General features: G+C 30.4%; 3 protein-coding genes across 6 annotated transcripts; 1 reads left to right on the top strand and 2 right to left on the bottom strand.

The window, feature by feature from the left end:
• Positions 1–29: 29 nt before the first annotated feature.
• On the bottom strand, positions 30–4,750 carry LOC117242666 (cytochrome P450 6a2-like). Its single transcript, XM_033509535.1, has 7 exons — positions 3,813–4,750; positions 3,340–3,536; positions 2,010–2,379; positions 1,549–1,886; positions 1,221–1,448; positions 709–960; positions 30–506 (listed from the first exon to the last, which is right to left on the bottom strand). The coding sequence occupies exons 2-7, from the start codon at positions 3,521–3,523 to the stop codon at positions 340–342; spliced, it is 1,539 nt and encodes a 512-aa protein (XP_033365426.1). The 5' UTR covers positions 3,524–3,536; positions 3,813–4,750; the 3' UTR covers positions 30–339.
• Positions 4,751–4,884: 134 nt separating this feature from the next.
• LOC117242680 lies at positions 4,885–8,083 on the bottom strand. Its single transcript, XM_033509573.1, has 2 exons — positions 7,810–8,083; positions 4,885–5,893 (listed from the first exon to the last, which is right to left on the bottom strand). Exons 1-2 carry the CDS (start codon positions 7,958–7,960, stop codon positions 5,286–5,288), a joined length of 759 nt encoding a protein of 252 aa, XP_033365464.1. The 5' UTR covers positions 7,961–8,083; the 3' UTR covers positions 4,885–5,285.
• Positions 8,084–10,717: 2,634 nt separating this feature from the next.
• LOC117242657 (EH domain-binding protein 1) lies at positions 10,718–20,690 on the top strand. Of its 4 annotated transcripts, XM_033509517.1 has the most exons (18): positions 10,718–11,282; positions 11,828–12,035; positions 12,114–12,295; positions 12,366–12,577; positions 13,838–13,973; positions 14,060–14,293; positions 14,508–14,697; positions 15,487–15,653; positions 15,736–15,958; positions 16,107–16,277; positions 17,627–17,710; positions 17,805–17,918; positions 18,067–18,267; positions 18,933–19,082; positions 19,152–19,369; positions 19,464–19,652; positions 19,806–19,927; positions 20,032–20,690. In XM_033509517.1, exons 1-17 carry the CDS (start codon positions 11,179–11,181, stop codon positions 19,885–19,887), a joined length of 2,865 nt encoding a protein of 954 aa, XP_033365408.1. In that variant the 5' UTR covers positions 10,718–11,178; the 3' UTR covers positions 19,888–19,927; positions 20,032–20,690. The 4 variants fall into 4 exon arrangements, with proteins under 4 accessions (XP_033365408.1, XP_033365410.1, XP_033365409.1 ...); XM_033509519.1 differs by lacking the exon at positions 16,107–16,277; XM_033509518.1 differs by lacking the exon at positions 17,805–17,918.
• The last annotated feature ends 1,684 nt before the right edge of the window (positions 20,691–22,374 follow it).

Here is a 22,374-nt window from a genome sequence, read left to right as displayed (position 1 = left end):
CGAAATAAAACACGACATAGATTTAAGAATATTGGACAATAACAATCTCCGTTACTTTATTTCCAAATCTAGAGATGTATAAAACAAGAAATAAAGAATTAACGTAAACTAAAATTTTACTTTCCATACTTTTCCTCCTTCGTGTCTTTTTTTGATTTATTATTATAATTTATCTTAAAAACCATAAAAATAAACATTTTTCTCATATTTCGTATAATTTTATTTTTCGACAACTGCAGAATTTTTTCTATAAAAAATAATCCGTAGAAAGTGTGTAAAAATTACTTGTAAACGTGTAACATAAACACGTCGTTATTGTTAATATTCTTAACGATGCAGTCACTTTAATGGCTCGATGGTCAAGTGTACACCACCCTTTGGTATTAATATAAGAGATCCCGGTTCATAATCCAAAGTAGTTGGTGTGTCTGGTGCGAATGTCATTTTATTTTTTAACAAAGCATTTATTACAGCAACCTTTGTTTGTATAAGGCCAAATCTTAATCCTAAAATGTAGAAACAACCTGTTTAGTACCATGATTCGTCAAAAACAAAGTGATTTATTACGATCAAAATTTTTTAATTTATTACTAATTGAAAATATCATTGTCGAGTTACGTTTTAATTTGACGAGATAGAATTTTCTATCGTTATCATAAATTGAGTAGGTATATTTACGTGAGCAAATACTTTGAAAAATATATTTACCAATACATATTCTTGGTCCTTCGCCAAATGGTAAATACGCATAGGGATGTCTAGTTTTTATATTTTCTTCGGAGAATCGTTCTGGATCAAATTTATCCGGGTTTGGGTATATGTTGGCATCTCGGTGAATACCAAAAACGGGTATTGTCACAGCAATTCCTTTAGGTATGACAAATTTTGTTCCCTCCATCGTCGTTTCGTTTGTGCAGATACGGTTTAGGACAGTAACCGGAGGATATTTCCGTAATGTTTCTGAAACGAATCGATAAAAATATAAAATTAATTCAAAATAATCAAATATTCGACAGATTTTCAAAATATAGTGCTTTCTATAATTAGTTGATAGATAAAGGTTTTCAATCAATTTTCTATCGAGATGCTACGTTGTTTATTATATTCTCAGTAACAGAGATTTGCATAAAAGTTCACAATTCAGTTATACAATACCTTAGAAACGTTTTAATGTTTTAAATTTAACGTTGCTTGTCGTTATAGTGCAGTCACATACATACCAGAGATCACCTTATGGAGATAAGTCATTTCGTTCACAGCATCGTATGTCAGATCACCACCGTGCTTCTCCAGCTGTGTTTGAATTTCTTCGCGTACTTTGTTCTGTATATCTTGATGCATCGCTAATTCATACAGGCAGAATGTAACTGTAGTCGAAGATGTTTCAAAACCAGCCAAGTAGAAGACGTAAGCTTGTGCAGCAGCCTCCGTCATTGTCAATTTATTTTCTATTTGTACCACGGCAAAATAATAATTTTGTATTATCGTTGTCCTTAATATCGAAATATTTATCAATACGAAAAGTTATTTAAACGAAAGGATAACTACTTGCAAGAGTTGCTGCTTCCGAGTTATCGTCTGCTTCCACATATCCATTTCTCATTAACTGCATCAATAAATTCAAGAAATCTTTTCGCTCGATGTTATTCGATTCTCTGTATTCCACAGTTTCTTTAAACACGTTTATAAAAAAGTTTGTGACATCTTTGTCGGTATATGGTATGGAAAAGAAATCAAAAACCTGCGGGGCCCATACGATAAGAGCGTTCCAAAGAGGCTTCGGATCAAATATCTTCTTTCCCCAATAGCGAAATTCGTTGTCCGGATTCTCCAAGCTATCGCACGTTATTCCAAATGCTGCTGACATGATAATGTCGACGGCATATCTGAAAAAGCAGGTATTGATTTACAAGCATGCGTTTATGTTCACGAATACAAGTGATCTACTATCTACAAGTCTATTTGTTGTCAAACCATCGGTCGATATATGATACGCGAGAAACGCATACCTCGAAAATACGTCTTTTACGTCGATCGTCGATCTTGTCTGTGCCTTTTCTTCCAAATATGTCGCTAAGGTATTTCCAATGTCTTTCATAATCGGAAACATCTGTTTAAGTTTCCCCGCAGTAAAAGTTGGTGTCAATTTTACTCTCAAATTCCTCCACTTTTTTCCAGGTAATTGAAATAAATGTCCGGACAGCGGATCCGTTTTTTCGTTACAAAAAAACCCACGATCGTGGAAATTTGTAAACTGTTTCGCCAGTACGTCTCGAATTAAATCAAGATCGTTTATAATCAAAAATGGTTTGTGAAGCATATATATACCAACAAGAGGATGCTGTTTATATCGATGATAAATATCTCCGAAAAACTCGGCTACGAAATAAAACCTTGATGATAGACACATATACGTAGCTACTCGTAAATTATGAATAACGCGCGTGTTTTTAACGTCTTTTCACATCTCCTTCAAAATGAGACCAACAAATCGTATTAACTGTACAAACTGGGAAACAATCACTGAAAACATCGTGTTCCAGTCGATTGTTACCAAACTGCAATCGATTATATTAAAGTTTACAGACATTGGCTATCCTAAGTCGTTAAATATACTCTTGATACTCTGCTGGGTCAACAACGACTTTTCTTTACCAACAATCTTATTACGTCTATGTGAAAGACGAAGATGAGATGCCGCCACGGTGCATTTCTCAAAAGCCGATAATTTTTAGAAGGTGCAGGCATTGGAGTCGTGTTAACGCTTCGAGCACCGTATGCTCTGATAAACACGTAGCCTGAATTGCCGCGTGTAGCAATGGATATTATATCTAACATATTGATAATGGTTTCGTATTATTCGAGCACGTAATGTGAAAACACTTTCATAACATTTCGTTTACAGCATACATTGCCTTTTTTACTGTTTCATTTAACAGTAGTTGACATTTTTATAGGATACCGCATGAGATATGTCTGTGATATGTATATGATCTCGTTCGATTATTGACCGATCCAAGTTAACTAATATGCAGCTTTTGTACAATTTAATTGTACGAAATCGAAAGAATTAATTGTAAAATACGACTACGATACTAATACGAAACAATTTTCACAGTGATTGTCTTGTCAATTTTCACACTTCTTTAACGATTTGTATTCCAATATGATTTGATGTTAATAAAATTCCAGTAAACAACTGTATGCAACTAATAACAACTTTCAAATAAAATGACTTTTTAATTTAAAGGTTAATACCAGCATTTTCTCGATTTGCTGAGTCGAATTTTAGAGTAAAATGATTGACATTAGCTTTATATTTATTCACAGTGATCTTACCTTGTGATCGTTTGCCAATTACAATTGGCATTATATTACCAGTAGGGAAGGTAGGTTCGACATAAAATACTCCTCTTTTCTGCCAAAATTTAAAGATATGTAGTTTGTAATAGATGTACCATCCGGCAATTATAACGCTTGAAATAGCCAAAATATCTGATATTAACCACGTAGCTAATAACATTATGCTTGATTGTCTGTAACGCAAATGCAAACATTAAGTTCAACAAAATCCGAATTTCTTTCATCAGTGTATTATTTATATTCTATCGTGTTTAGAAGATTTAACAAATTCTTTCGATTGCTTCAATATGTTGAAATATATTTATTATATATACAATATTATAACGCGATTTAATTCTAATTAAACAATCTTTTATACAAAGTTATAAATAGATAAATTATTATCTTACAAATAACAATACATACTAAAAAGAATACTCAAAAAAAATTCCTAATAAATTCGTTCCAACCTTGTACGTTACTTTCAAGGAAGAATCACACTTTATGACGAATAATGATATAAAACAATTTCTACGTTCGTATCGTTGAACGCCTTACTTTACTCTACCTAGGTGTACGAACTTGTATTAAAAAGGAAGCTGTGTTTCATGTTATATAGAACTTCTAAAGTAATAGTTAACATAAATACATGTTGCACGTATTATATAAGAAATAGAATGTAATGTATCATACATATGATTCAACAATTCTCATCAATTTCTGGTAATTATCTCGATGATGTCACAAACCTAATGCCCCTAATCATATTTTCTAAAATTACGCTTTCCTTTAACAATTTTCACAATCGATATTCATATAGTAGCAATAATGGTAATTTTGTATGAATTTCTAATAGAACTTTACATTTCGTTTCATAGACAATTACACTTACGGGAGTTAGTTAGACATAGACCTAGTTAGCTATTTCCATTGATTGCTATATATACTCACTAAGATATAGTACGGCAATTTTCTAATTTGAACGAAGAATCACAGGAAGACTCGTAAAATAAATACCCGCTAAAGAGATGTTTCAACTGAAACCTGGCATCGTGACATCCATGACAATAAGTTAGTAGTAAGACATGCTTTAAAGTTGTCCAGTTACAATTGCATAGAGTCATTATTTACATATTAGTTATACATCGGCTGATTTATTTATAATACACGCGTGTATATCGCATGTATGTACATATATAATTAAATTTAAATGCAGATATATCTAATGTAGAATAAAATTAGTCTTTTATATGAAACAGTTGTAATTATCAACGTTATAAATATTTAACAAAACGCTCGATAATTTATCAGCAATATGATACGAATCTCTTGTAAATCCAACGAAAAATGATGTGTCATGACTAAGACGTACGTAAATAATTATAAGTTGGACACATGGTCTGAAAAAAACACTTTCATAAAAAATTAGAACCGTCCGGAAACGATTGCAACAGGTAAACAAGAGAGCCGTAAAATTGCAATTCACTGTATCATATCATAAAATCAGTTTAGGAACGATAATAAAGCGTTGTGTTATATATATTTTTGGAAAATTATTTACGTGAAATTATTTACGCTTAATGTATTATACCGAACCCGTACGCGAAACGTTTCATTATTACTTAAATCCTATTATTATATTATTACTGCTACATTCACTCAAAATTGTGTACGTACATGCGTACGTACGGACAAAAGAAATTTGATAAGATTAGAAAAGCAGCATGAATTTACAAAATCGATTTTTCTATACATAATATAGATAATGTATGTAATGATATGATGTATGATAATGATACTGTATGTATATAATTAATAATCCTTGCCCTAATTCTTACACTAAAGTTTGAATTTACGTAAAAAAAATATATTCGAGTTTGCTGTTGATTTTTCTGTATAGATATGTGTGACGTCTGAATTTTCGGATATTACCAGTATACCATCTAGACTTGTTGCCTAAATCGTAGTTTATTAATAATAACATTCTGTATCTCTCCTCTTACTTCCAATTTTTCGATTGGAGATAACAATTCCATAAAAGGAAGTAAACTTTTAAAAAACTGAAGATCTGAGTTTTCTTCGCTTTTGTTGCTTATGTCTTTTTTTAATAACTCTAGCCGCTGTTCCTCTAGCTTTAAAAATTCGATATCTACATCCCTCCGCTGCTTTTTGTATTTGTATTTAGATTTTTGTGAACATTTTGAATTTGAGTGAAATCCTGGATCTAAAAATTGGATAGGTGCGGAAGTGGAATGTTCCTGCGTACAATTCAAAGTACTTGCAAAATCATATGTATCTTTGACGTTATCATTAGAAACTTCATCAGGTTGTTCCTCGATATTATCATCGCTAATGAACGAATTATCTGGCAAATTACTTCCACCGCGAGTATGAGCTACATACTCCTTGATGAATCCCATCATTTCGAAATAAGGCCATTTGACCTTACATGGGGTCGTTGCTTTCGAGTCAGATTTCAAAGGGGGAAGCTTCTGTATGTTTTTCCTATAGCTATCTTTTAAATTCTTCCATTTCAGTTTTGCAACAGCTCCTGAAAGCACAAAAATTTGCATTTACTTTTCGAACATCGTATTATATATTTATTATTTTTGCCAATAACAGGTATTTAGCAATTGTGATCAGTCTTTCGTTATTTGGCATTCGTTTTTCGAATAAATCAATCAACTGTATGCACGATCGTATTGAAAACATACAATGTCATATGGGACAAATTTATGTATTTGACCTTGCAGTGACTTTGAAATCTTCTGTGTTAGATATTACCTAAAAGTGACTATTTTGGAAACTATTTTGAAAACGGATTGACTATTTTCAAAACATCAAAAGACTGCGATCTTGTGTTTCGGCAATGCCATACTAGTAGTAGTATTTGTGGAAAATGTCTTTTTGTGTGCTTGTGATGTACATCGGGTAACGATAATGCGTATTCTCTATAGTATATCCTGTCTTTTGGCTAAGGATATAGAAACTTCACTGCATAAAGCAATCATTTTCATCAAATGTGTTTGTATATTACACAATTTTATCCGAGAAAGAGACAGAGATAGTGATTTAGACTACATTCGAGTAACAACAAAGTTAAATGTAGGAAATGGTAATGATAATCCTGTACCGGATGATGGTAGATGCAGTCTATTTAAATAGAACCGATATATACTAGTAACTATCGAAATGTTGTAGTATAAGATACAATTTTCAATCTTTTGCTCCTTCGTCTTCTCCACTTCATATTTCTTTACATTTGATTTAAAAATATATACATGTATATTATATGTATTAATTAAGATATCTTATAGGAATTCTTATGTGAGTTTCACAATTATTTGTCTTCAGTAGAACACTTAATTTAGAAGATATCCCTGTCCACTTTATATACCCAATTCGATATATGTATACGAATGAAAGAAAAACTATAAATATTACAATTTATGTCAGTACAGTTGATATCTTTGTACGTGCCTTTTTTCAAAGCTACTCAAAAAAGCTCACGCCTTTTGTACGCCACCATCAATTGTTTATTACCTAGAAAACGAGTCCAGTAAACGCCATCTGCATTTAGACTCGATTACTGTTAGAACCCTTGACCTCGATCGTACAGAAAGTGGCGAGTGGCAGGAACGGTCAAAGGAGTGACGACAAGACGGCAGAAAATAAATCAAACTCATAGACAGACATAGGTTTAATCGCACTGAAATAATTCGTTATATGAAATAAGTCATACACGGCTTAACGCGGCGACGCACTGCCGCTCATTCGCTGTATTGCTTATTTCATATGGCTCGGTGTAGACGAGTAACATTTTATCGTACGACACCGTTGCGCTGCGTTAAAAGAACAGAGAAATAAAGTCCTTCTGTCTCACAAAAGAAGAATACATACACAGGTATTTTCTTGTTGTTCCAACCTGTCCTGCCGCTGCGGCGATTTGCCGCAAATGGCTCGTCTGAAGTAGTAGCCTTAGTAGTAGTAGCAGTAACAAATGTATAAAACAACTAAAAATGTATATTCTGCATTATTCGCTTTGCATTGAATAGCAAGTCAGAAGACTCGTATATGCAGTCGTAAACGAGATTTTCATAGAAATCATTTATTTAGGTTCGTAAAGTATGATATAAAGATAAACAGATCAATGGCTAGTAGATGTAAACAGATCGCCAAGCGGCAAACGGAACGGTGAACGTTTGGTTATATTTGTAAATGTGTCAGATTCACACATATGGACAGAATTCAATTCGCTAGTACTGGCAGTTTTTTACGAATATCTAGAAAACTAAATGAGTGCGACATTTTCCTACGAGGAAAAAGTTATTCAAAATGTCGATTTTCACAATATACTTAAGAATCGTCGAAATCGGTTAAGAAATTATTAATCTACAAGTGTATCCATTAATAATTATGTTGCTAATTTAATTACGTAACAATATAAGAATAGAATAAACATTTTACCTGAACAATTACACTGCTTTCCTACATCTTCCCATACCAGGTCTGTGATAGACTTATTTTTATAATCTTTATGATTATCTTGCCATAAAATCGGCCTACATTGCACTTCAGTTATTAAACATTCGATATCAAAATAATTCTTCGTACTCATTATTACTACTTATTTGCTGTTTGGATAGCTACTAAAATAACAAACATAATAGTAGAAGACAGAACGACAAACATTGGTCCCCTCTCTGCCGCTCACTGTTACCGCGTTGTCGCTCATCGTTAGTTGCTGCGTATGGCCTATGTCACATAAATCTGTGGCAGCCTCTCAACCAGCTTCGCAGATTGCCCGCAACGACGCCACTTCACGGTACAGTGCACGGGATTATAGCAACAGTCGATATCTAAAATCTAATACTCTCTCACTACGCGAAACAGCAGAAATCTACCTTAATTTTGCCTGGTCTGCTAAATTACCACCATAAGAAACACTGCATACCTCCAAATTGTCATGTTTAATTTTAATTTAATCGGAAAAATCTCATCGATATGATACAAAAATTCTCACACAAAAAATGTTGCAATTTAAGAAATTATACTATTGTATTGCGAACTATCAAGCTGCCAAATCTCATCAAAAAGAAATTTCAATAGAGATGACCATTCACGTGCTACAAATCTCAACAACTACAATAATCTGCCAAATGTATTCCCAGAAAAATTGTAAAGGAAAGATATGGATCTAATTGGCTCTCTCCCCCTTTTCTTATTTCTTTTTGCTCTTGACATTTCTCCTCCCTTCTCTTCTTTATCATAATATTAGGTCATCCCATAAATTCGTGCCGACTTTTGTGTATACATTTCATGTGTCGATTTATAAACGTACGGCGATAAGGGACCAATGCACTTGAGCTTAGCTGATCGAGAACAGGCTAGAGCAGATTTCCATGGGTATAAGATCGTAATATAGTGAACACAGTGACTTCTAACAGTAAAAAATCATGAGTGAAATGCGTATCCATTTTCGACATCTCGTGTTATATGAATTTCGGAAAGGAAGTTCTGTATGAAAAATTAAGGGAAAGCACTAGCTGAAAAACGACCAGGTTTAGTGAATAGGAAAAATGGCGTTATCTTCCATCACGACAACGCTAGACCGCATGTTTGAAAAGCGTTACAAAAAATTTCTGAATTCAATTGGGAAATTTTACCACATCCCCATATTCCCCAGACATTGCCCCATCTGATTACCACCTGTTCAGAGCATTACAACACTTTTTAGTAGGTAAAAAATTTGAGAACATTGACATTCTCAAAAATAGCTTAGAAAATTATTTAAAAAAAACGTGAGAACTTTTATCGAGACGGAATAATGGCCCTACCAGAAAAATGGGAAGAAGTTGTACAACGAGAGGGGGATTACATTTTTTCATGAAACTGAAAGGTATGTAAACAATCTTAACATATATAACCGCTCGAAAAACGGCACGAACTTATGGGATGACCTAATATAATTAAAATTTTCCGAGCAAAAATATTATTTTATTTCAATCTAAAATTGTATCACCATTAGGTGCCCTATATATTGATATATTTTCTTTAATCAAATAAAACTACTAAACGCAGGTATCTACGTTTTCAATACATTTTGTTCGTCGTAATTTATCGAAATATATTGAATCAGATGACGCGTGTTACATTCTATTCGCATCTCCCCGGTCAGTCTGATATTATTTCTTTATTTGAAAGACAATAAGGTCACTATTGAAAACATCTTTTCCAGAAATTTGTCGACTTGTAACAGTACACGCTCGACGTTACCGACGAGTTTTTTTTGTTTAACGCTAAGGGTAAGAAAATATGTTCCAACGAAAAATAGAATTGTTTTTCTTCTCCTCTCTAATTTATAATTTTTATAGACGTTCATTTAACTGTTACCTTATTAATAAACATCTATTCGTACTTAAACCAACGGGGTTCCCAAATTCTGTCGACTAATTGGAAGTATTAAATTATAGTCTACGATCATATAGATTTATGTGATCGTGCTATAGTTGAACACACATGTAGATATTTCATTCGAAACCGCATAATTTCAAATACGTCGGTAACAATGGTTGATTCGAATCAACTGTTGTTTAAAATAATTCAAACTAAGTTGGTTTAGTATGTTCATCCATCATTATAGAAAAGTAATTTTTTATCCTTATTTGTTAAAAATGTTTTAAATATATAATAAACAGTTATAGAATATTAAACTTAGAATGAAAAAAATAGCAAATTTTCAACTCTAGAGATGTTTTTGCTTTGTTTATGCAATGTTTGTGCTTTGATAGTAAACAATAGCAGCTATCGAATTGCTATTAAGATGAAAAAATTTCGTGGACTCTCCCGAATAAAATGTCACGTATCTTAAGCATTATCAAAACAATACTGTCTTTTCTATTAACTAGGGAGTCAATATTTAAAGTACAGAATTGTAATTTTTAAATTTGATTTTAAGCGAACAAGCATGCGCAAATTCATAGAATAAATAAAGGTTAGAGAGGATGTTTCGGTCGAATTATGACACGAAGTTAGTAACAACCTCTAAGTTCTACAATTACAACGACATTAATGTATGAATTATTTAGATTAATGTGTTATTTATATATTAGATTATTTATTTATAATGCATGTCGTTATTATATATAGTTAATATTAATTTTACTTAATATTAATAGAAAGATTAATATTAATAGAATAAAATTAGTCTCTTATATAAAACAATTCTAATTGTTAACTTTATATATATTTAACAAAATTTATTAAGATTATGATTCGATCCTCTTGAAACTATGTGAATTTAAAAATTATTATTAAACAAAATCTATTCAGTTTATTATAACCAAGTTTCTTATCATAGAGTCGTATAGTATGAGATCAATAAGTTGGAAGGTTTCGTGACGAAACTTTCGTCAGAGTATGAGATCGAGTTGATTCAGAAAGTTTTTAATCTCGTGGTTGTAGGTGTTGTTAATCAGTGTGCTATCAAAATATATTGTTTTGTGCGTAGGTAACGCTGCGTCTATAACACAATAATGAAATGCGTAATATTTTGAAAAATTCATGAATTAATGAATAAGGAAATATATGCTCCTGTTCATATTACATTAGTGAAAATGTCACATATATATGAATGATTAGAGTATCTTACTAATTTAATACTTTAATAACTTCAAAGAAATAAAAATTGATTCGTATATTTTGCAAGAGAGAGAGTGACTGATTTCTCAATTTTCATAATTTCAACGAAAGATGATGTGTCATAGCCGAATCGTTCGTAAATCATTATAAGTTGGAAATACTGTAAAGATCATTGAAAAAATAGTTCAATAAAAAATGAGTTCCGTCTGGAAACGATTACAACGGGTAAACAAGAGAGCCGCGAAATTTCAATTCACCGTGTCGTATCATGAAGTCAGTTTAGAAACGACAACAAAATGGTGAGTGATATATATGTATTTTTTCAACATTATTAACGCGAATCAATATTTATCGTAAGTGATTCTTTTTGTGCTTAATATATCGTAAGGAACACGTACACGAAACATTTCATTATTACATAAAATGCTATTAATATATTATTATTCAAAACTTTGTATATACATGTATTTACAAATCAATTTGAAAAGGAATTATTATACTAAATTAGAACATTGCAGAAAAAGAGTAACATTCTGTCATTTCACACAAGCATAGGTACTTACACAATATAACTGGTTTAAGATATTAAATATCCATTACAAATAAATAAATACTTATGACTCTGTGACAATATTTATAGTAAACAACAATGTGAAAGAATAATTGATAAAATGTAACTCTTATCATTAATTATAACTTTACCTCTATAGCATATTTATGTATATAACATATTTTAGCTGTTTTGTATATAAGATATGTGATGCATACAAATATTATTAGAAACTATTTTATATTACATAAACATACATAAATACACCAGAAACTATATTGTAACATTATATAGGAAGCCAAACAAACTAAGTGTTGTATGGACAAGGCGTAGTAGAAGAGTTAGTTCAGAACCACTAGATTGGGAACCTAGCTTAAGTGATCCACTAAAAGGTGTTATTAGTTGGGCAGTTCCTGATAATCATACAGTTTCTGTAACTTTGTTTAAAGATCCAAGGACCCATGAATTGGAAGATAAAGATTGGACATTTGTCATCGAAGATGTAAGAAAGAATAGATACAGACATTTGCAAATATTATTATGTTAAATATGGATTAATACATTAATATAATACAACTAGGTTTCTTCTACTGGTAAAAGACGACATGTAGCTGCGACAAATATAAATATGAAAAAATATGCGACATTAGAATCTAGTCAACAACAGCTTAAATTGGATTTAAAGCCAACATCAAAAAAAATTGTTAGTGCTGCACTAGAATGTACTTTATCTTGTGTTTTCTTAAGAGAAGGAAAAGCAACGTAAGAAAATGTTTTTTAAGCTTTGATTTATAGTTAATTAAATTTAATATTCATTATAATTTTCAATCAGGGATGAAGATATGCAGAGTATGGCTAGTTTGATGTCAGTTAATAACAATAGCGATATTGCACCTTTAGATGATTTTGATAATGAAGATATACCGGAAGATGTTGAAGAAGTATCAGGAAAAAACATTGATGAAATTTTAGATATCTCTGCTCAGCTTGACTTAATGACAAGTAGTCTTACTGAAAGTGAATTACCTAGTACTCCAATAAGTGGTATGAATTAAATATTAATTACTTGTTTTGTGCAGAGAAAAGATGACTAGTCAAAGGAATGCGAGTCTGATTGGTTGTTTCTGATAGACCCAATTATATGTGTCGGAGATAAAAGAACACCGGAGCCTTTGGAATTTTGGATAATCCCGCAACATTGTAATCTAGAGTCTACTATAGCTGTAATTAAACAATTGTAGTTATTCAATCCAATTGTAATTGTTCGCGAGAGTTGTAATATGAGCTTAGGAGGCGACAGCCAGTGCCGAACGTAGCCGCGGTCGGGATGAACGTTTTGTCAACAAAGGTATGGAGTAATTCTATAGCTCTCCTTAAGAAATATTTGTGTGCACGCCGACAGTAAACATTCCAACGGTTTCTGTCCCGTGGCTCGCCACACGCAGACCCTATTCCCGAGCAAGATGATTAAAGATGTCGATGCGTCTCCGGAGTACATGTTCAGCTAGCCTGAGGGGTCCGTCATAAATCTTAGGGATTTAGCTGATAAAGTCCTTCAAACAAACAGTCTTTGTACCAGCTACGGGAAGATAGAAGCAGACCTATTTTTCAACGAACGGCGTCTCCCACTAGCAACTTTCCTCGAGGGCGCTAGCATCTTTTCTAACCACCGATATGGAGATTGACCAATTAGCAGAACGCCAAATTCCCTCACCTTCTGGCTAACTCGACGAATCTGATGATCTCGTGTCCTCAGACACACCCCATCATAGTTTTCCTCTAGCATCATCGCGAATGGAGAGTCATTCTCTCGTGAGGTCGTATTAGCGAGTTACTTAGTCTGTACGCTCGGTGGATATTCTACGTTTTCGCAAAGAGTCCAACTTAGATTTTTGTGAGCATGTACATCTATCATCCCGTTGACCGCGGATTCGTTATTGAACCTGCCACTCACACTAGTATCGCGAGTGTCCAACCGCTGCGGTTGATTGTCGAGTCGGTAGCATCCATACTCGTATTAACAGACCGTACCTTCGTTATAATACGACGATGGCCGATTCCAATGAAGATTTATCAAACGCCCACAACCTTATTCTTGACGCTTCTCCGACATATGAATAAGCTCTTATATTGGCTGAAAATGTCACTTATACAAATAAAACAATGTATCAATGCTTGACAGTGAATGATAGAGAGCAGTATCTCCTTTATTCTTCTAGCATTCTCCTAGTAATCTTTTCAACTTTGCACAATGTACGCAATGTATCATTAATTCATATCTTTATCATAATGCACATTTTGCAGTGGCAAGTTTATCAAAAGATGATACTACTCCTGTAAATGATGGCGATCACATCATGCGTGATGTTAGTCTATCAGGTATTGGCGATTCTTTCAAAGAAAAATCACCCTTAAAGGATACCATTACTGTTGAAAACAAGTATGTTAATAATTGATCAGGAAAATTAAGATTCATTGTTCCACAATTTAATATTTTTAATAAAATACTTTTCATTACTATTGCAGTAAAAATATCGAACATAGTGCACTAGTAAGATTACCATTACAACCACTAGAACTAAAAAAGAATGATGCCAATATTCCTAGATTAAAAGAAATTACTCCGGGTCAGGATTTATTGGAATGGTGCAAAGAAGTAACTAAAGATTATACTGGCGTAAAAGTTACCAATCTTACAACATCTTGGAGGAATGGAATGGCATTTTGTTCAATAATACACCATTTCAGACCAGATCTTATGTATGTATTAGAAAACGCATCTCGAAATATCTTAATAATATTAAATATAATAATACAAAAATATAAAATGGCTTAATAATATTAAAGATCAATAGAATGATTTTTCACAAATGTATAGCTCAAAATTACATTTTATTGTAAATTATTTATTTTTAATTTTAATAAAAATAATACTACACCGTTTTGTAATAAGTATTTTAATAATAATTTTCAGAGACATAGATTCACTATTACCACATGATGTAAAGGGTAACTGTAAGAAAGCATTTGATGCTGGAGAAGCTCTTGGTATACCTAGAGTAATAGAACCAGCAGATATGGATATACTAACTGTACCTGATAAATTAGCTGTAATGACTTACTTGTACCAATTGAGAGCACATTTTACTGGTCATGAATTAGAGGTATTTAACAAATTTCATTGATGTCTTACTTTTCTGTATCTAGAATTAACTTTTTTAATTATATTATCCATAAATCCAAAGGAGTAGTTGTTTATATATATCTCATTTGATTTTAATATGAAACAATCTGTCAAAAAAAGATATGATCAGTTCAATTGTACTAAACAGAAATTTAAATCCCTTTCTACAGGGATTTAATTTGAGCCTTTTACGGTCTTTTTAAGAATGTCCATTTGAATTTAATTCTGCACTCGATATCTCTTATAGTATTTTTTCTTTCTTCTTTTTTTACAGAATTAAATTACCATCTTTACTATTACTTGTTTTTTTATTTGTTTTGTTGTCCATTTTATAGAAAAATTACATAAAATCAAATTTATTCATTCTGAATAAAATAACAACATTTAATTCTGTAAATACTCTTTAATGTACTGAATGACAAGGAGCTCTCTTCAATTCTGTCTCCAATACATACATTAATCTTGATCTCTCATTTTGTATTTAAAATTACTTTTTTATTGAGCAAATATAAAGTTAGCAAATGTAATGTTACCCTATCATGGTTTTTCATATAATTACACTTATAAATTCATAAAATAAAAAACATTTTCACACACACACACACATATGTATGCATTTATTTATTATATTAATTTCCTGTACACAAAGTATACTATGCATTTGTGATCAAGTTACACATATAATTTATTAAATATCTAGAAAGTGATATGTACAATATAAAAACTATAGTACACTTTTTCAGAAAAAAAAGTTATTTCATATTTTCAGGTACATCAGATAGGTAAAACTACAGATGAATCATCTTACATGATTGGAAGATTTAATACAGACAATAATTCAGATGTAAGCGTGCAACTGTTTGGTCAGGAAATAATTAATTTACGTAAAAAAGATCAAATGGAACATAAAAATAATAAAACTGATAGCAACAGACGGTATGTTTTTATTATATTATTAATATTTTTAATTTTTTTGAAATATTAGAAAAGACAATAAAGATACAACATTTTTCTCTAGATCAAATCCATTTGATAATAAGAAAGAGGACATTAATATTGATTCCTTAAAAAATAAGTTGCATCTAAGTTTGAATATGGAAAATCAAGATCATGATCAATGCAATAAGGATAAATCACCATCAAGTGTTAAGGATGTTAAAGATATTATACTAGCTAGTTCAAAAAGTATTCTGGAGAAAGTATTGTCACCAACTAAAGAAAAGTACTCATCTAGAGAAAAGGTATATAAGTAAATTTATAATGGATAAATAACTTCTATGTATTGTTATGTTACATTTATAGTGTCACGGTTATAAATAGCTATTTTTAAATGAGTGATAAGGAGGTATTTTGTGACTGACATTATTTTATTATTAATTATATACACAGAGTAAATCTCCGCCAAGAATATCACAAGCACAGCAACGCCCTATATTAATGACTCGTCGACAATTAACAGATCCTTTCGGATCTGATGAAGAAGAGGAAAATATTCAAATAATTGATGAAAAGTGGTCTCAATCAATCTCAATTAACAAATCAGAAACGCCAATGTATAATGTTAGTATTTTTGAATTGTTTAAATATTTGAATTTTATATAGCTATGTAATTGAGTTTATATTATCTCCTTATACACTACATTAGCAATTCATCTCTGTTTATTTTTTTATGTAATCTCAAAGTATTAGGACTTCCCAACAACTTCTTATAACGTATATCAAATGCAAAAACTGTTTCGAAATTTTTAGTTTGATCTTAAAAATAAAAGCTTTGTGTGTAATACTGTCGTATTTTTATACATAAGAGGAGAGATATTTAGATGTAATATATCAGGTTTTCTGTACGGCGGGATAGAGTTACAGCTTTGAAATAGTTGGAAGTAATAGAATTGATGACTTTCAGTAATAAATCATAGTTCAATACGTCGTATAGCACAAAAGTCTGTTTTGAAATTGGAGATGTTTCAAAGATTTTATGAGTAACTTTATTTTTTAATGGAATCGTCAATCTTTTCATACACTGATTGGTGTACAAAATTTTTAATGAAAAAGTATGAAACTACTTTTCTTTGGAAATAGTTTCAAAGATATCTTATCTATAATTTTAAAGCAGTATTTGAATTCACGTGTCCACACTTGTACTGCTTTTTTTTTAAATTAGTATAAATGTGAATATAGTGAGTATAGAAAATGGTATAGATGTAGTATAAATTCTTGTTTTGAGATGTTTATTCATTTCAAAATATTTTAATTATAATACTTTAATAAAACGATTAACAACTGCCAAAAACTAACAACCGCTTTAAATAATATAAAATACTAGTGGCTCTGGTTAATGACATTTTATGCTTTGATATAAATGTGTAAATTTCGCTTATGCAATATGGCGAGGATATTTTTCGACGGTATTATGTCCACTCATTTAAGAATCACAATACCTGCGTAATCACATATTATGCTAAAGATTTACAAAGATCACAATAACTTATAAAGTTAATTATTGTTAGACAGAAGTTCATGAAAGATGGTCATATTTCCATCTGCTCATTTGCATTTCCAGTAAATTGCACTTAATATTCATACCAAAGTACGAAAAATGTCCACACATCAAAATGTATTTATTTATGCTATGCATTTACTATTTGCACAACATATTTTATGTTCACATATGTTTATATATATATTTTGCATGTATATTTTGCATTCAAATACACAGGTATGAAAAATTTACATATTTAGTATTTATAATAAATTACATATATATATGTATATATGTATATATACATGCATATTGTATGTGAATGTTGATTATGCAGATTATATTCTTAATGTAAATCGTAACATTTAATATAGGATAAATTTTCGATAGTTTAGTAATTGAACTAACTTTATTTATCTTCTTTTTATAGGATTCAGTCAATGTTTGTGAAAGGGGTAATCGTACTGAATATCAGAGTGTATCATCACCGCAAGGAGAACAACGTTCTCAACATGTAATTACTTTCTTCATACTTACCAACTTTTTTTGTAGTGTCATAACTAATTTACTATTTTTCTTTCTTTTTTTTTTTTTTTTTTTTATATTAGCCATTAGTCAGTCGACATGACGAATTAAGAGAACGTGCCAGGCAACTATTAGAACAGGCTAGGAATCATACAAAGTCAACTGGCCTTATTTCCACTGCTGCTTATCCTATTGAGGTTTTGTTTTTTTTTCAGTGTTATTATTTTGTGTAGAATAGTTGTGTACATTCATTTAGTTTCATACTTTTTACACTAACTTTGTCATTTCTAACCAGATTGTCCTTTGCATTAAGAAATATTTTATTTTATAACTTTTAATTTATAGAGCCAAAATGATGATGAAAGACAGCAACAATTACGTGAAAGAGCAAGACGTTTAATAGCGGAAGTAAAAATGGGTGTTAATGTTACTTCAAATCAAATTAATGATGACAATAATAGTGAGAGACGATCCATAGATGATCAGAATAATAGTCCAAGACGTAGTATCACACCGTCTACTCCAGGTGACAAATTTAGTACAAAGGTAGGTAATTATTTTGTTCAAAATTGAATATTTCTATATTTAAATATGTATGTATAGAGTAAAAACTCCTGTACTCGAACCTCTAATATCCAAATACTAGTCTGTTAGTACCAACAGATGCTTTTTTTTTTTGTTACAAATGCTATTATTACATCTATTAAAGCAATGATTCCCAAAGTGTGCACCCTAGAGAAAACTATGTCTGCCACTGTGAAAGAGCATGGCTTCTTTCTCTTTTTTTTTTTAATCGCGCAATTGTATCTGCTGTTATAAATTTTAGATCCCGAACATTTGAGTACCCCCATATCCTTAATATATACATCTAGCCCTACATAACTTCCCTTACTCTGGAATATTATAGCTTCTCAGTCCTAAATGCAGTTAAGCAATGATTCGCGGAACACTGTAAAATTAATATTATAACAAAATATCATTACAAAATTACTATTATATTTATACCATCTTAGTAGTTTCTTAGAGTAGCTTAACTCTACATTAGTAAAAAAAAAGGTGTGTTTTTTATTTCTGATATTAAATGATTTGAATGTTAATGCTCTTACTCCATCAATGAATAGAAATTTATGTTCTTTACATCACTTATGACAAAGCACAATTTTTAATATTCATTATAAGAGATATAAATTTATATACAATAAATATTTCAGTCTGAGTATAATGGAAACACTCTAGGAACTTCGAATGTAATAGATGCAGAGAAAAAAACTGGTTCTCCTCTATTCTCATTCTCTAAGATAATAGAGAGAATTTCACCAGATAAAACTAGCCCTGATGGTACTTCATATACACTCAGAGGGGTATGGTTTAAATTAATTTATTTGGAATTAAGTTAGAATCAAATATCTTATGAATCATTTCATATGTAGCTGGGAAAAGATATGACATCATATATTCAAAATGAATTAGAAGCATTAGAAAGAGAACAAACTCAAATAGATATTCAAGCTGGTAAACTTGAGAAACAACTTCGAGCTGCAATGGAAAGCGATAATGAGGATGAAACAGAAAGACTAATGTCTCTTTGGTTTACGCTTGTCAATAAAAAAAATGCATTATTGAGAAGGCAAATGCAATTGAATATATTGTAAGTAATTATGTGTTTGGTATTTTATTAATCATCTTGAATACTGTTTAGATATTTGTTGTATTGTTCTTTTATCATTTGTAATATACTTTAGAGAAAAAGAAGATGATCTAGAACGACGTTTTGAATTGTTAAACCGTGAATTGAGAAGCATATTAGCAGTAGAAGAGTGGAGAAAAACTCCTGAACAAAAAATGAGAGAAAATTTACTTTTAGAAGAATTAGTTTCAATAGTAAATAAAAGAGATGAATTAGTTCATCATCTTGATACACAAGAAAGAGCGTAAGTATAGAAGGTTAATTTATATTTAAATTTTATTGAAATTACATAATATAATAAGTATAATATAATTAATAAACATTAAAAGCTGATTTTATGGATTGTTCTTTCTGTGAATGTTATGTTACATTTTGTTTTATTATTATTATATTTTAGTATTGAAGATGATGACGAAATAGAGCGAAACTTATCTAGAGCTGGATTAGCTCAAAGAAATAAAAATTGTATGATACAATGAAAGAGTAATTTTATTCCTGTCAATACGACGAAAGTGACAAGTGAGTATTCTTAAATATTACAGACATTTTTTAATTAAAAAATGAATAATACAAAATCTTTCCCAAACAAAAGTTAAATGATCTTTAACTAAAAATAATTTTAGGTACGATTCGTTTTGCTGTGGGGTTGCCAAAGAAAACACATAATAAAATTTTTCTCAAAGATAAAATCGAGAATTTTATAATCTGTATAACATTAATATTTAAAAACTTATTTTATACTATGAACTGTATACAAGTTGTACACAATCCGTGTTTTATATTTATACAAATTCATTAAGTACTGCATAAACAAAATGCTACATTTTGTAGTAGTTTTAGGTTCAAAATAAAAACTGGTCCGTCGAAGAAATACATAAGATCAATGAAGCCTATTACGAGGTTGCAAAGATTATATGTAAAAAGAATATGTTGCTAGAAAAAATGAATTTTGGTTATAGTTCGATTCATTTATGATTCTAATGTCTTATAAAGGCAATAGTAGAAAAATACGGTACGTAGGAAACTGCTAAAAGAAGGTGCTTGAATCTCGATAAGTGACGAAAGAATATAAAAAGAAATGCTGCAACATATAATGTCATATCTGCAATTAAGCAGTATTAAATATTACATAAGTTGCTTAAAAAGTTACATATAAAGATACATATGTCACTTGAGGAAGAAGAAAGAAATTAGTTATTACAAAATAGTATGGAAAATTTTGTGAAAGATTTTAATGGATTATGTCTATTTTGTGCCATATAAAAATATCCTAATTTTTTTATTCAAGTAATCGTTTATTTGCCTATAAAATATTTGTCATTTTAGCATTGTGTAATATGCAATTATGCATAGAGAGTATCATATTCATTATTAATTCCTGGGTTCCATATTAATGATATATGAGGCCTAATTAATTTTGTACATTCATGCATGTATAAAATATTATCGTATATTTCTTTTTCTCAAAAGTAATGAAATGAATTATGCAATAATTATTATTTCAAAATTTTATTTCTATTAAATATGCTTTTCCAGATTCATTGATATTTTAATTAATGTTAAATAAAATAACCAAAAATTAAATTGCCAAAAATTCATAATTCATTCACAAACTTAAGGACAAACATAGGACAATTAATATACATATTCCATTTATCTATAGCTTTGATTACGTAACACGTAATTTTAGCAATGTATTTTATGTGTATATACAGGGTATCTTACACAACTGGGACAAGCTGTATTCTTAAAACAGAGGAACATGAAAGAGTATGTTATAAACGAAAATTAAATACTCTGTTAGATGCTGCAAATATTTCTATATTGCCTTAATAAGTTAGTCTACTTGAAAAGTGCTTTTCAAGATGGAATTCTGTTGTCTTGTAATGCAATTGTCTTGTACATTATAATAAATTATGTTTTTCAGGAACATATTATGATAGCAAAAGTTGGTTATATTGAATATGCATTGGAAAAAGGATTTATTAATGAGCGTCCAAAAAATTGAAGAAATAATATTATATAGAGGTAAATTGCTTAAACGTTAAAATTGACATTGATTTAAAGATAAAAACCACGTAACTTATAGACTGGGTCAGTAGTGTTTCAAAATGTGCTGGAGGGATCCGAAGATTTTGAGGATCATTTTATAATAAGATCCTGATCTCAAATGAACGAAAGTATTTATGTCCTAAATCTATTAGTTTAAATATTATTTCAATTTTATGTTTATTGAATATTTTTGTGTATCATAACACTGCTATTATAGGAAACAGCTCAACTATCTCATTGATTACTTTGTGAAAAAATATTTTATAATGTTCAATATGAACAATTGGTTCATGTTTATTGATACATAAAAATGGCATATTACTACATCTGATATATACAGAAAATATAATAAAGAAAATTGAAAATTGAAATAATTTTTAAACTAAACCCTTGGAACATAATTAACTGAATATTTTTTTATAAAGATAAATTAGATTGATATCCATAAGGTATAAAATGCTATATAAAAGGGCATAATTGCACTTTTCAAGTGTACAAATGTATAAAAGTACATATAAATAATGTAGAAATATATGATATTTTTTAGTATCATTCTATTTTCTTTTTTAATATGAGTTTTTATTTTCAATTGTTCTAAGTTTCTTAATCATAGATTAAACAGCTCTTCTTAATCATAGAGGAGACAGCTTATCTCAATTGTATATTCGTTTATGTTTCAAAACTAGATACGAAATTTTATGTTTATACTTAGTAATCTGCTACATATACACAGTGTGACCGAAAGCATTGCATCAACTGGTAGAAAGTTATTCCTTATATAAAAATAAATCGAAAATGTTGAATAGAACCTTTTTATTCAAGATTTAATTCCTATCTTGAATCTAATAATATGTGCAAAATCACGCAGACAGTTTATATAGAAACAATAGGAACTATAGTATCAAAATGAATTT

This window comes from Bombus vosnesenskii, unplaced genomic scaffold (assembly GCF_011952255.1).
Source record: "Bombus vosnesenskii isolate JDL3184/JDL3185 unplaced genomic scaffold, Bvos_JDL3184-5_v1.1 scf7180000016275, whole genome shotgun sequence".
NCBI lineage: Eukaryota > Metazoa > Arthropoda > Insecta > Hymenoptera > Apidae > Bombus > Bombus vosnesenskii.
This window is presented reverse-complemented; position numbering and strand designations above follow the sequence as displayed.